At 37.6% G+C, this 13,092-nt stretch overlaps 1 protein-coding gene across 1 annotated transcript; it reads right to left on the bottom strand.

Moving 5' to 3' along the window:
- Nucleotides 1-826: 826 nt before the first annotated feature.
- Nucleotides 827-2,848, bottom strand: LOC149233839 (putative methyltransferase TCM_000336). The gene is made up of 4 exons (XM_089376825.1): nt 2,295-2,848; nt 1,772-2,185; nt 1,410-1,682; nt 827-1,313 (listed from the first exon to the last, which is right to left on the bottom strand). Exons 1-4 carry the CDS (start codon nt 2,364-2,366, stop codon nt 936-938), a joined length of 1,137 nt encoding a protein of 378 aa, XP_089232951.1. The 5' UTR covers nt 2,367-2,848; the 3' UTR covers nt 827-935.
- Nucleotides 2,849-13,092: the final 10,244 nt, after the last annotated feature.

Genomic DNA, 13,092 nt, shown 5'->3' with positions numbered 1-13,092 from the left:
GTTTAAATCACATGGAAAAGAGTTGAGATTGGAAGTCAATTGTAAGGGATAAAAACAGTGACATAGACAATAAGTTTCTATGCCTGGTATAATCTTGGTGGCAACATCCCATAGTTAGATAAAAAAAAATTTATCTAACATTAAAACTAACCCCAAATTAAAGTCAACCTAATTAAACATTTTTGAAAAAAATAAATATAATACTTTCTTAATATTAAGCAAATGTGATGCATAGAATATTCTAAAATATTCTTAGGTGTATACACAAACCAAAGGTTGAAATTTATTTCCAAAGTAGTTATGTCCTCTCTGCTCTTTTAATTAAATTGATTAATTAAAAAATGTCATAAACACAAGTGTCTTATAAAAAGGGTTATGGTTTTTTGGTCATGTGGTATTGATAAGTTATATTAAATTGATTGATTAAAAAATGCCATAAACACAAGTGTCTTATAAAAAGGATTATGGTTTTTTGGTCATGTGGTATTGATAAGTTATGTTACTCACCCATGGTATTTTAACAAAGTCTAGAATCTCCATAGTAAAGTGGGAGTAAAATAAATTATAATGATATTTATTATAGATTGATATTTAAACTAGTCATATTGCAATAATAATAGATAATTCCTTAAAAATAACTTTTATGAACTCTTTCATCAAATTTAAACTTAAAACCTAATAAAAACTAAATCTCACTCCAACCAAACCAATTAATTTACATTTTATAAATACACACAAATATTATAATACTTACTAAATAATAATATATATTATTTATGTATATATATATGAATGAACCTAACTTCCCATAAATAATTATTACAACTAAAACAGACAACTCCTCGTAATTAACTCTTTGAAAAGTGACAAATTGTCCCAAAAATAGGAACAGATTTATAGAGCCGTCCTTTATTTTTTCAACATTACTAAAGCTTTCATTTACGCTGGAGGACGATAACCAGATCTCCTCCCTTCTCTGCATATTCCATGAAATCACTCAATCTCCTCGCCATTATTTCTCCATATTTCTCGAACAACGCATCCATTATTTCTTCTCCAAAATGGTGTTTCATTAGACTTTCCAACACTGCTCTCATTTGCTTTGACAGGCTTTTACCATATGATTCCTTTGCAGAGGCTGAGCCTGTTATGGCTTCCAATTCCTCTTTCGGAACATTTTCTGATCGTCTCAGAAGCTCCAGTCGTTGTACTTCGAATGAACCCTCTTTCGCTATTTCATTGCTTACTTCCTCTGGACATGGACAATACATGGGGATGTTGAACGAGTCCACCTTCTCCTCCTCGATAAAACCCTGCATGAATAAAACGTCTCGTCTTATAGTTATAACTATTTCAATTCACTACAAACCCATTTCCCATTCAAAATGAAGGTAAAAGCTATAAGTTACCTGATTTACCAATTCTTTCAAACTGGTTTCTAATAATTCGAAGGCGAGGCCTGGAGGACCCTGATCAGTTGGATCGTGAGGTGTTCGACCCAGTAACAGCAAAAACATGCGGCCCCCGCCAACCATCTCCTCTGCACGGGATCTCAGAAACGTGTTGAAATCCCTCTGAAATTGAAGAAAATACGCTTCGCCGACTGCCCGACATCCGCCTTGGCAAAAGATATTTCCCTTGTTCCATGTTGCTGAATTTTTCTCTAAAATCTCAGCTGGAACCTGATCATCCTCACACGAAAACTAACCTAAGAATCCAGAGTAAGCTATACTTATCCTAGTAAGTTATATATGTGTTTGTGAAAACATACCTGGGAAAACCAGTGAAGAGCAAACGAAGAATGAACGAAATGGAGAGCCTTGTCTGGAAATAGCCTTCCGTAGAACGAACCCGGTACACCTGCTGCGAAATACGATCTATCTACGGCTTCCTCTTCATTGTGATTATCAGTATTTAGTGAAAAAGAAGGCAAAATTCTAAAGAGCGAGTTAAAATCAGAAGCCGGAAGATCGTTAAAGAACACTTGAAACTGCGGAAGAGAAATTCCCGCAGCCGTATATTTGGCTTTGAGGGTGTTTGTTATATTTTGGGCGGTGAAGAGAGCATTGGGGCTGGACGAACAACCGAGATCTGCAATGCGAAACGTGTTGCAGCATTCCATCATCATCTTCATAGATAAAAGGGTTTCCTCCAAAATAGGCTTTACAGTGTCTGATCCTCTCCTCTGCAATATGGCATTGCCATCAATAGTTAGAAAACACAAAATTATTCCAATCGAATATATGGTTATCAGTAATGTAGAAGAAAACAAATGATGGATTGAAATTCAAAACCTGCAAGAAAGTGTAATTTTGAGCATAGCTGGAATCTCCTAGGCCAGCGTTCATATGAAACACTCTCTCCATCTCCTTGCAATCACAAATCAAACCAACAAAATACTCCTTTAAATAGCAAATAAAACCAACAACTTCATTAAACACTATTTTCCAGCAAGGCGATGGACATCTAATTCAACTTTCTCGTGCTGTTGAACTTTTATTTTTTATTTTTTTATTTTTCCCACTCCTAGAAGAGTATTTCTGGATATCCCACAAATCAACTTCACGACACTTTCCAATTCAATTTTTCCGGGCCCTGGTACTTTCGAACATCTAGAAGAATGCCTCTCGACTCTTTGATTTTTCTTATCAAATATCCCGCATATCAGCTTCACTGCTTCTGAACAGATTTGGGAATCTTACAGTCAGGATAGAAATCAAACCTGTATGATTCCGGGTTAACCTGTATGCAATTAACGTTAACTTGCATACAGTTTCAATTTGTGAGGAAACTATGTGCAAGTCTCTTGCAGTATATTGCAATTTGCCCGTATGATCTTTTACAAAGACTACGTCACTTTAGCGCAAAGGAATAGGGGTCAGGAGTGGTGACGGAAGTACTTATTTCAGGCATGGCAACTGGGCATTTATTTCAATCTCTCACATTGAGCTTGTCAGTGTTCTTTCCTAATCTCCATCCCTTCGAATACGCCTTTCTTACTGACTCCATTACCTGCCCTGTTAGTGTTCTGTCATAATCTCCATCCTTTGGAATAGACCTTTTTTTACTGACGCCATTACAGGCTCTGCATTAGCTTTTGGAAAGTTACATTTGAAGAGGTTTTGTTTTAGGTAGTTGTCGATAATCCCGTCCGCCATTGAACTTTCACAGAAATTGGCAGAATAGAATACAGGACAAGACCATTGATTGTTCGTACGATACTCTTGCCATGTGAAAGCATCTCTCTTCTCTTCTGCGTTGCGTTGCGTTGCATTCAATAATGATGGAACACCGCACATGTGTATGTTTTTATGCGCTCTTAGGGTGACAGACGGAAATCCCTGAAAAGATGGCTGATTTAGGTTTAAGAAGTTATTGAAATAATTTAACGTAGGGATGGTTTGGTTGGCTTTTAATGCAGTGGTAGATGACCAGTCTGGTAAGTAATGAGTATGTGTTGTAAGGTGGAATATATATATAGATGGATAAGTATGTTTATATATTAAAATATATTTTATTAAATTATTGTATAAATATTTTAAAATTATGGTATAAATATTGTAAGTGTATTAAGGAATTCTGGCCAAAACAAAAAAAAAAATGTTAGTCAGTTATTTACACGGCATTTTATTATGCAAGGTTATGCTAAGACTTTCAAATTATGATACAATTAAAATTTTGAAAATTATTCTTTTCAATAATATTAAAATAAATATTTGTTTTCAAAAGTTAAACGTCATAACTTGTTTTGGTCAATGTTAAACAATAGTTATCAACAACTAAATTGAGTGCTAGAGTTCTTAGTCATCCAATTTTTTGTTTGATGCCTATTACCTTGTTTTGACCAAAAAACTTTTCACCCTTCTCCATGATTGAACATTGCAAATTCAATTTTGTTATTTTTTAATTATATATATATATAGATATATATATATATATATATATATATATATATATAATGATTAATTTTACTTTTATTGTATAATTATTACATGTGAAGGTCTTATTCTAACCTTCGCACAATACAATGTAATGTGGATAACTCCTTCAAAATTTTATGCCATAACTTAGAGGTAGTTGCAATATTTATGCCATAATTTTTAGATATTTGTAATATGGTTTTCCATTATTACCATTTATAACAAGGGCTACATTGTAGCTAGTATTTCTAGCTTAGCTTAAATATAGTTTAATTAAAGTAAGAAATAACAAAAACAAAAAATTCATCACAAAAATAAAACAACTAATAAAATGTTGTATGGTTGAATGTCATCACCAAAAATTAAGAAATATGATTAACTAATATTGTTTATGTTAACATATACACACTTTAATATATATATATTGCTAAAATTGGTTTTTAATATAATAATAAGTTATCTTAAATTGAAAATAAGGAGAAAAGATAGAATTCATGAAAATGTAACTAATAGAAGAAAAAAAATTAAACAAAAAGAAAACAAATCTAAAAACAAAAAACTAGTAGATAGATATGATGCCGAGATCGGGGGAGGCTAGGGTTCACGGGCGCGTTTGCAGGCTAGGGTAAGCAGATAGGGCAGCAATCCAGAGCTGCAGGCGGAAATCGTGGGGCAGAAGTCGAAGAGCGGCACGGCAGGCGGATTGAGCAAGGTAATCTCGGAGCATAAACGAATTAAGTGATAAGTATTCAGCAGAGGAACGAGGATAAACATTAAAAGTATTAGAGCTGAGGAGGAAATGGAAAATCGGCAGGGGAGGGGAGAGATCCCCTCCTATAAAAATGTTGTAGCAGGTGAAACCAGTGCAAGCGGAACGCAGCGTAATCTGAAGGAGAATAACGCACCAGTGATGGGTAACCTATGGCAAAAGAGGATGGGTGGGAAATGTCTTCCAAGGGCACAAAAACAACCTAGATATGTCATACCCAGCAACAAACTTGAGGAATATAACTGCTACATGAAGGACCATGCACTGATATGCAAGTTTGTAGGGTATTGGCCAACTGAGAAAGAACTGTACAGGTGGATTTATCAAAGGTGGAGACCAAAAGGACATATAGATCTGAAACTGGGAGCAAAAGGGTTTTTTACAGCCATCTTCGCGAATCTGGAGGACAAAGAAAGGGTTTTTGAGGAAGGACCGTATTTTATGAATAATGCGGGTCTGTTTATGAAATACTGGGAAGAAAGATATAACCCTGAAAAAGAAAGAATGTTGGCTGCCCCAATCTGGGTTAGATTGTTTGGTTTACCAGTGGAATTTTGGGATCCTGAAATACTAGAGGGGATTGGGAAAACAATCGGGGGCTTTGTCAAAATAGCAGAGGCAACAAAGCGAGGCAAGTATACATCATATGCAAGGCTCTGTGTATATATGAATATAGCAGAGCCCCTTCCAGAATATATTGAGCTAGAATATCATGATGAAATCTGGCAACAGCCAATAGACTATGAACATATTCCGTTCAGGTGCCGAAAGTGCCATGAATACGGCCATCTATATAGACAATGTCCGCTGAATAAGGAGGAAAGGTTTGATAGAAATCAAGAAGAACAACAAAGAGAACCAGAAAAAACGGAGGAGGCAGATAGGGATTTTCAACAGGTTATAAGAAGGAAGAAACAAGGCAAAGATGGCTCCAAAACTCAGACACAAGAAAAGCCCCTTAATACAGCGAGTCAAAACAAGTTTCAAATCCTCCAAGAAGAAAACGAGGATTATGAAGTGAACCTGGAGGAAGAAGAAGATCTTGGAAATACGCCAATGGAAATAGTTAAAGAAATAAAAGGAAAAGAAACAGATACGGGGAAAGTAGCTGAAGAAGGGGCTGTGGGAAAGTCAGAAACAGTAACAAACCAAACCCAGATGGAAGTGGAAAGCCAGAAGGAAAATGAGGTGGAGGAGGAAAAAATCATGAAACAATTAATTCAGGAATGGAAAAACCTGGATAACAGATTCATACCAGAGAGACAGAAACAACTGTACAAAGAAGCATTTCAAAAGTACAAGGAAAAAAAAGGGGAGAACATGGATAAACAGATAACCATAGCAAGTGAACAGGAGAATAGTCAGATGGGAATGGACGGCTCTGGCAAAAACAACAGGAAAAGAGGACGGAAAACGTTGAGTGAAGCCATTCAGACTGTTGGAGAAACGCTGATAAATTCAGGTAAAGTGATACCTCTGTCAGAGGTATTCTTCCCCCCCTCTCAAAAGTTTTAAATGATTATCATCAGCTGGAATATTAGGGGTCTGAATAGTAAAGGAAAACAGAGGTACATGAAAGAGAAATTGAAAAAGGATAAACCGAGTATTATGATTCTTCAGGAAACGAAAATTACAGTGCAGCAGTTGGAAGAAATAATCAACAAAAATAAGCTTCAATACGAAGTTATGGGGCAAGATGCTATTGGATCTGCGGGAGGAATTGCAATTTTGTGGAACCCAAACGACATAATCCTAGAAGGCTGGACCAGTATGACCAGAATCCTTACAGGCATTGGTAGAATAGTAGGAACGAAAGAAAAGGTAGTTATTTCAGGGGTTTACGGCCCACATACCCCAGGAGAAAAAGAAAGCTTTATAAAAAACATGAAAGTAATTCGTAGAATTTATCCAGAGTCTGCATGGATTATAGGAGGCGATTTTAACTTAATCCGATCCCTAGAGGAGAAAAAGGGAGGGATAAGAAAATCAGATCAATACATGGAAATGTTCAATGATATGATAGATGATTTAAGACTTGTAGACATTCAAACTATCAATGGAATCTGCACCTGGAACAATAGGAGGGGGGGCAAGAATCAGATAGCATCGAGACTTGATCGCTTCCTAGTATCAGAAACTATTATGAACAAGGACGTTTTCGTTGAAGCTAAGATCATGCCATCTCTTGGATCTGACCATTGGCCTATCAGACTGGAGGTGGATATTAAAAGGAATCTTGGAAGGAGACCCTTCAGATTTGAAACCTTTTGGTTAAGGGACCCGGGATTCATAAAGAAAATGGAAGAATGGTGGACGCAAAGTATAGTTCAGGGTAAAGGAAAGATGCATACATTCCAACTGAAACTTAAAGAGTTGAAAGGGAGAATCAAGAAATGGAATAAGGAGGAATTTGGTAACATTATGGAGGACAAACAAAAACTAGAGGGAGAAATGGAATCACTGCAACAAAAGATAATAACAGAAGGCAGGACAGAGGAGAGCATTAGAGAAGAAGGGATAATTCTTGGAAAACTAGAGGAAAGGCGAAAGCAAGAAGAAATTCTATGGAGGCAGAAGTCAAGAATAAAATGGTTAAGGGAAGGGGAAAGGAACACAAAATTCTTCCATCAGGCAATGATTCAACACAGACAAAGAAACAGGATATTATCCATCAAAGACCAGAATGGCGAAAGAGTAGTTGAGCAAGAAGGAATCGAGCAAGTGCTGGTGGAACATCACAAAGATATCCTAGCTGAGCCTCTAGTGGACAGATCGGAAGCAATAAAGGAAATATGCTCGGCCATTCCACGATTAGTTACAGAAGACCAAAATAACGCTCTGATGAGAGCTGCCAACTTAGAGGAGATAGAAGAAGTAGTAAAATCCATGAAAAAAGGTACAGCTCCAGGTCCAGATGGTTTCACGATCGAATTCTACCAAGCGGGATGGCATTTTCTGGGAAGAGAAATCCTAGAATTGATAGAAGAATCTCGGATGAACCAGAAGGTATGGCCTGCCATTAACTCTACCTTCTATGCTTTGATTCCTAAGAATGATAATTTAGAAGATGCCAAGGGTTTTAGACCCATAGCATTGTGTAATGTTATTTACAAGATAATAACAACCTTGATCGCCAAAAGATTGAAACCCCTGTTGGACAAGTTAATATCTACTGAACAAACGGGTTTTGTAGAAGGTAGACAAATCCTAGATGGTCTAGTAGTAACCCAAGAGGTTATCCACTCATTAAAAATGAAAAAACAAAAGGGCATGATGATTAAATTAGATCTGTCGAAAGCATATGATAGACTGAATTGGAAATACTTGGAAGAAGTCCTGGAAAGTTTTGGCTTCAGTAAGAGATGGGTAAAATGGATTCATAGTCTAATTACAAGTCCGAACTTCTCCATACTTGTTAATGGAACCCCCTCAAAAACTTTTAATGCGTCTAGAGGAATTAGACATGGAGACCCATTAACTCCGTTTCTTTTCATATTGGCAGCAGAGGGCCTTGGTAGATATATTAAAAAAGAACGAGAAGCGAACAAAATCAAGGGCTTGAAGCTATGGGGTAATGATCTGCCCTTAACCCATCAGCAATTCGTTGACGATATTATGTTATTTGGGGAACCAACTGTAAAAGAAGTGAGACAGCTGAAGAGGATTTTGGACTTATTCGCTGAAGCCTCCGGACTGGAAATTAATAGAGACAAATCCTGTGTATTTATATTTAACACTATGGAACAGATTAAAACTCATCTTACAAGACTGATGGGCTTTAAACGAGGAGAGCTGCCTACGAAATACCTGGGGAATTTACTGGACTTCACATCCAAAAAATTGAAAAATTGGCAAGGAGTTTTGGACAAATTGAGAAACAGAGTAGCGAACTGGGCTTTTAGAACTTTAAACATGGCAGGAAGGGTAGTGCTGGCGAAATCAGTCCTCCAAGCTATTCCCATATATCCTCTGTCGATAATGGCGGCTCCTTTAGGAGTCTGTTCAAAGATTAGAGAGATCATGAGAAAATTTATCTGGGGAGGGGCGAATCAACAGAAAAAATGGGCCCTAGTTTCTTGGAAACACCTAACAGAGAGGAAGGAAAAAGGAGGATTGGGTTTACGCGACCCGGAAAAACTCAACAAAGTGTTAGGAGCGAAGCTCTGGTGGCGATGGTTAAGAGAGGGTAATGACCTGTGGAAAGCCATTTGGAGACTCAAATACAATATGCCAGACACAACAGTGGACATTTTGAGACAGAGAGAAACCCCCAAGGGTTCAACAATCTGGGATCTAGCTCGACAGAACAGAGATATAGTAGAAAACCATACATTCTGGGAAATTCGAGGAGGTGAGGAAGCCAACTTCTGGGATGAAAAATGGCAGCAGAAGGAAAAAATGAACAGAATTCAGACGGTCCAACAGCTACAGGAAAGAATAGGGGGAAATCGAAAATGTGTCAAAGACTATTGGAAAGATAATGAATTGGATGGAATCTGGAGAAAATGGATAGAACCAATTGAATGGGACTGCGAGCTAAATCAAGAGCAACAAGAAGCTTATATGAAAGAGGTGGATTCCAGGAAAATTAGAGCTCGAACAGGAAGGGACATTCTTAGATGGGGAAACTCCATGAAAGGATCTTTCACCGTCAAAGAGGCATACTACTTAGCGGACACATAGGCTATAAATGAGGAGAATATCGAACGGAAAATTATTTGGGGAAGCAACTGGTGGCCGAAAGTTTCCCTATTCATATGGCTTGTAGCTAAGAACAAGATCCTAACTTGGGACAGAATTCAAAAAAAAGGCTTCAGTGGACCCTCAAGATGTTGTCTCTGTAAAAACGAAGAGGAGACCCGAAATCACCTCCTAATTAATTGTTCGTTCACTAAGAAATTATGGATGGATACAAGAAAGATATTCGGCAAATCTGAGATAGTTCCCAGAGACATTAACGCAATAATTTTCCAATGGAACAAGGAGAAATTCCAATGTAAAGTTGTTAGCAGAGCTTGGGATCTTATTGCAGGCTTCGTGCTATGGATGATATGGAAAGAAAGGAACCGTCGGATATTCCAGGACAAAATAAAAGATTCGGAAACTATATGGAGACGAGCGGTTAGTCTAATGAGGGAAACAATCTTGGTGGAGAAATGGGACGTGGAGGACTGGAAGGCTAATCAAACAGAGGAGATGATCCTGAACAGTTTAAACTTAAAGTATGAGATGGTGTATCATAAGTAGGACATCAGGCATAGCGCGCGAGCCCAAAATTCAGATAAATTTATCTACCCCAGAGATAACTTCATCAAATTAAACTTTGATGGAGCATCGAAAGGGAATCCTGGCAATGCTGGTTTCAGAGGCATATTTCGCGATAGTAAGAAGAAGGTAAGGTGGATTTATGCTGAATGGGGCGGGGAAATGACGAATAATGAGGCTGAACTTTGGGCGATCCACCAGGGGCTGAGAATCGCAATCAGAAATGGTTATACAAACTTGGAAATAGTTGGTGACTCTCAGATCGCGATTGAAATATTGAAGAAACTTAGCAATGGAAGAGATTGGGAACGAATTACCAGCAGTTGGAGAACTTCCGGAATTGTCCAAGAAATAGCGGGTCTGCTAAAAAGGATAGAATACAAATTATTTAACCATGTAAGGCGGAATGGGAACCGCGCGGCTGACTTCCTAGCGAATTGGGGTTGTAAAGGACGAGGCAGCATTGTAGACAGCCAATGGAAAGCGGTGCGAGCCAGCAGAGATTGGGTAGACTTGGCAACGATTATTAATGAGGATCATGATCAGGCAACGAGCGAGAACGCGAGGACTAATGAGTTGGATAGGTGAGTGGGACTGGAGATCTTGGCTAATTAATGCAGGTCAGTATGGACAGAGGAATGATATTATGAAAACGCACAATGCAGTACACCAGCGGCGTGTGTGGAAGACATCTCAGGATCACTCCCACCGCGAAATAATTAATGCATGCGATCGGAGAGGATGGTGGAGTGGCATGTCATAACTTCAAACGGTAAATGATAAACAAGGAATGATGGCTAGGAGAGGCAACATCCCGGATAATAAATGTCGGCAATGCATCGCCGATATAGTGGCATACATTGATGGCAGAAAGGTAATAAGCACCTAGACTGGTAAGGGAAGGAAGCAGGTTAGTTTCTTTTCAATACAGCGTGCAGAGGTTAGAACAGTAGCGAGACAGGAAAACTTTTATCCTGCACCAGAACATACCCCGTGACATAATTGGAGATAGCATGGAAACCAGGATGAGGTCAAGGGTGGCGGAGGAGCTGACTATTGCAGCTGACAAGAACAAGGACAGGAAAGGCAAGGCTGCTGCAAAAGAGGAGCTCCCGATAGAAATTTTTGAGATTGAGGACGATTCTGAGGATGAAGAACCCCATCGCGAAGATAACAGAAAGTATAAAGCACAGGGCAAAGCAACAGGCGGTTGGGTCAACCCGCAGTCGAAAGAGGATCAGCCAGCACCGTAGGTGGAACGCGTAAGAAGATACGGCAGGAGAAGAAGTGGTAGGGGAGCGGGAAGCAGGACGGATACGGGCGGCAAGAGAGGTCGGGGGCAGAGCAGGAATGAAGGTGACAAAGGCGAGAATCTGAAGCAGGAAGCGGGACCAGCCAAAAAAACAAGGAGATCGATGGAGAAGAGAATTCACCAGGCTGAGAGGGCCTATCAGCAGAATACAAATCCAGAGGTCAGAAGAATTATGCAGCATTTGGAGGAGGAGTCTTTACAAGGCCAATCTGACGCAGAAATGGAGGATTGGGAATTCTTACTGCATGACCCAGGCAACACCAGAGGCAGAATGTCTCTGTTCAAGCAATCTCTCCACATTTACTGGGTAATGAAAAGGTTATTGGCAAAAGCATTAGAGCAAGTTGCTACTGAGATGGTGGAAATAGCGCAGGGAGGCCCTGAATTGAGTAGGGAACTGAGGTTCATCCACATTTCTTTAGAGAGGCAAGAGAAGAAACTGGATGAATTACAGCAGCTATTGAAGGGAGAACATCAGGGAGCAGACGGAGGAGCAAACCAGCAACCTGCAACTGAAGATGTCTGAGAAAAGATATGTATATGAAAGTACATAGTCTAGATAAATATAGTTTTTTGCATGTTCTAGATAAGGAAAAATACTTTATGCAGACCAGTAGGATTAGGAATTCTCAGGACTGTTTAGTTCATCTTGCAAGGATAATCAGACTTTGGGCTTTCTATTTTTGGTCGGCCATTAAAAACTTTAGATGGCTAAAATACTCGGTTTCTGCATGAGGGCGAGTTAATATGTTTTGATACTATGTATTGTTTTATTTTCTATATAGTAATAGAAAGAGTCCCACCTCAGCTTACAAAAAACAAAAAACTAGTAACTAACAAAAATGAACGTTACTAAAAAAACACATAATAAGACCTCGACCAATCACTTTACAAATAAACAAATTTAAGTAATAATAAAAAACAACAAAAATTGAATTCCTAATGTTAAACTATGGATAAGCAACATATTTTTTTTGTCAAAGACAAACTAATACCCAAGTCAAAACAAAACTAAATGTAATACCATGCATGTGGCAAGTAAAATTAAACTGCCTAAACTTAAAATCCTTGAAAATAGCTCATACTACATAAATAACATATTTACTATTAGTTGTTTTCCACCATAATTTAAGCAAGAATTGGTATAATTGTGAATTAGGCATTACATATTTAGAAATTTGGCAAAACAATTTTACTATTAATTTACTTTATTTTATGTCTAACATTTCTACAACATATTTAAATTATCACTTCAGATATTTATTCCTAAAAGTGAAAATTAGACACACTAATAAGAGCACTATTAACAAAGTAGTCATATCTAAGTAAGGATAGTAGTAGAATACCATATATATGCATATGATACATTTTCTTAGTGTCATAACCATGTCTAATGCCAAGAATGAGAGAAACATATTAGTAATATCCATATCGTTCAAGTTATTATCAATTCATTGCCATCATGGAGACAAAAAAAATTACTTTAATTTAACTATATTTAAACTAAGCGACTAGTACTAGCTACTATGTACTATTTCATATAGTTTTTCCATGTTTATTCTCCACTAAATGTTGGTTGACTTGTGTATGAGAAAGTCATGATTTTCAAACATTAGCCTATATTAGTTTAAAAAACGAATTATTGGAAATTTTCTATTGCTTTCATTATATCTCCTAAATTAATAATTTCACAGATAAAAGCTCATGTGGAAGCTTCTTTCTTTTTTTGTAGAGGTATTTTACAAATACATGAAAACAATAATGTCAACTTCCTTACTTGTTGCATTGAATTGTATTTTTATTATTGTTTCGTTGTAAATACAATT

Source organism: Pinus tabuliformis, chromosome J, assembly GCF_031772625.1.
Source record: "Pinus tabuliformis cultivar Carrire ecotype Pingquan chromosome J, CPIR1, whole genome shotgun sequence".
Classification (NCBI taxonomy): Eukaryota; Viridiplantae; Streptophyta; class Pinopsida; order Pinales; family Pinaceae; genus Pinus; species Pinus tabuliformis.
Note: the sequence above shows the minus strand (reverse complement) of the source record. Positions and strands in the feature narration are given on the sequence as shown.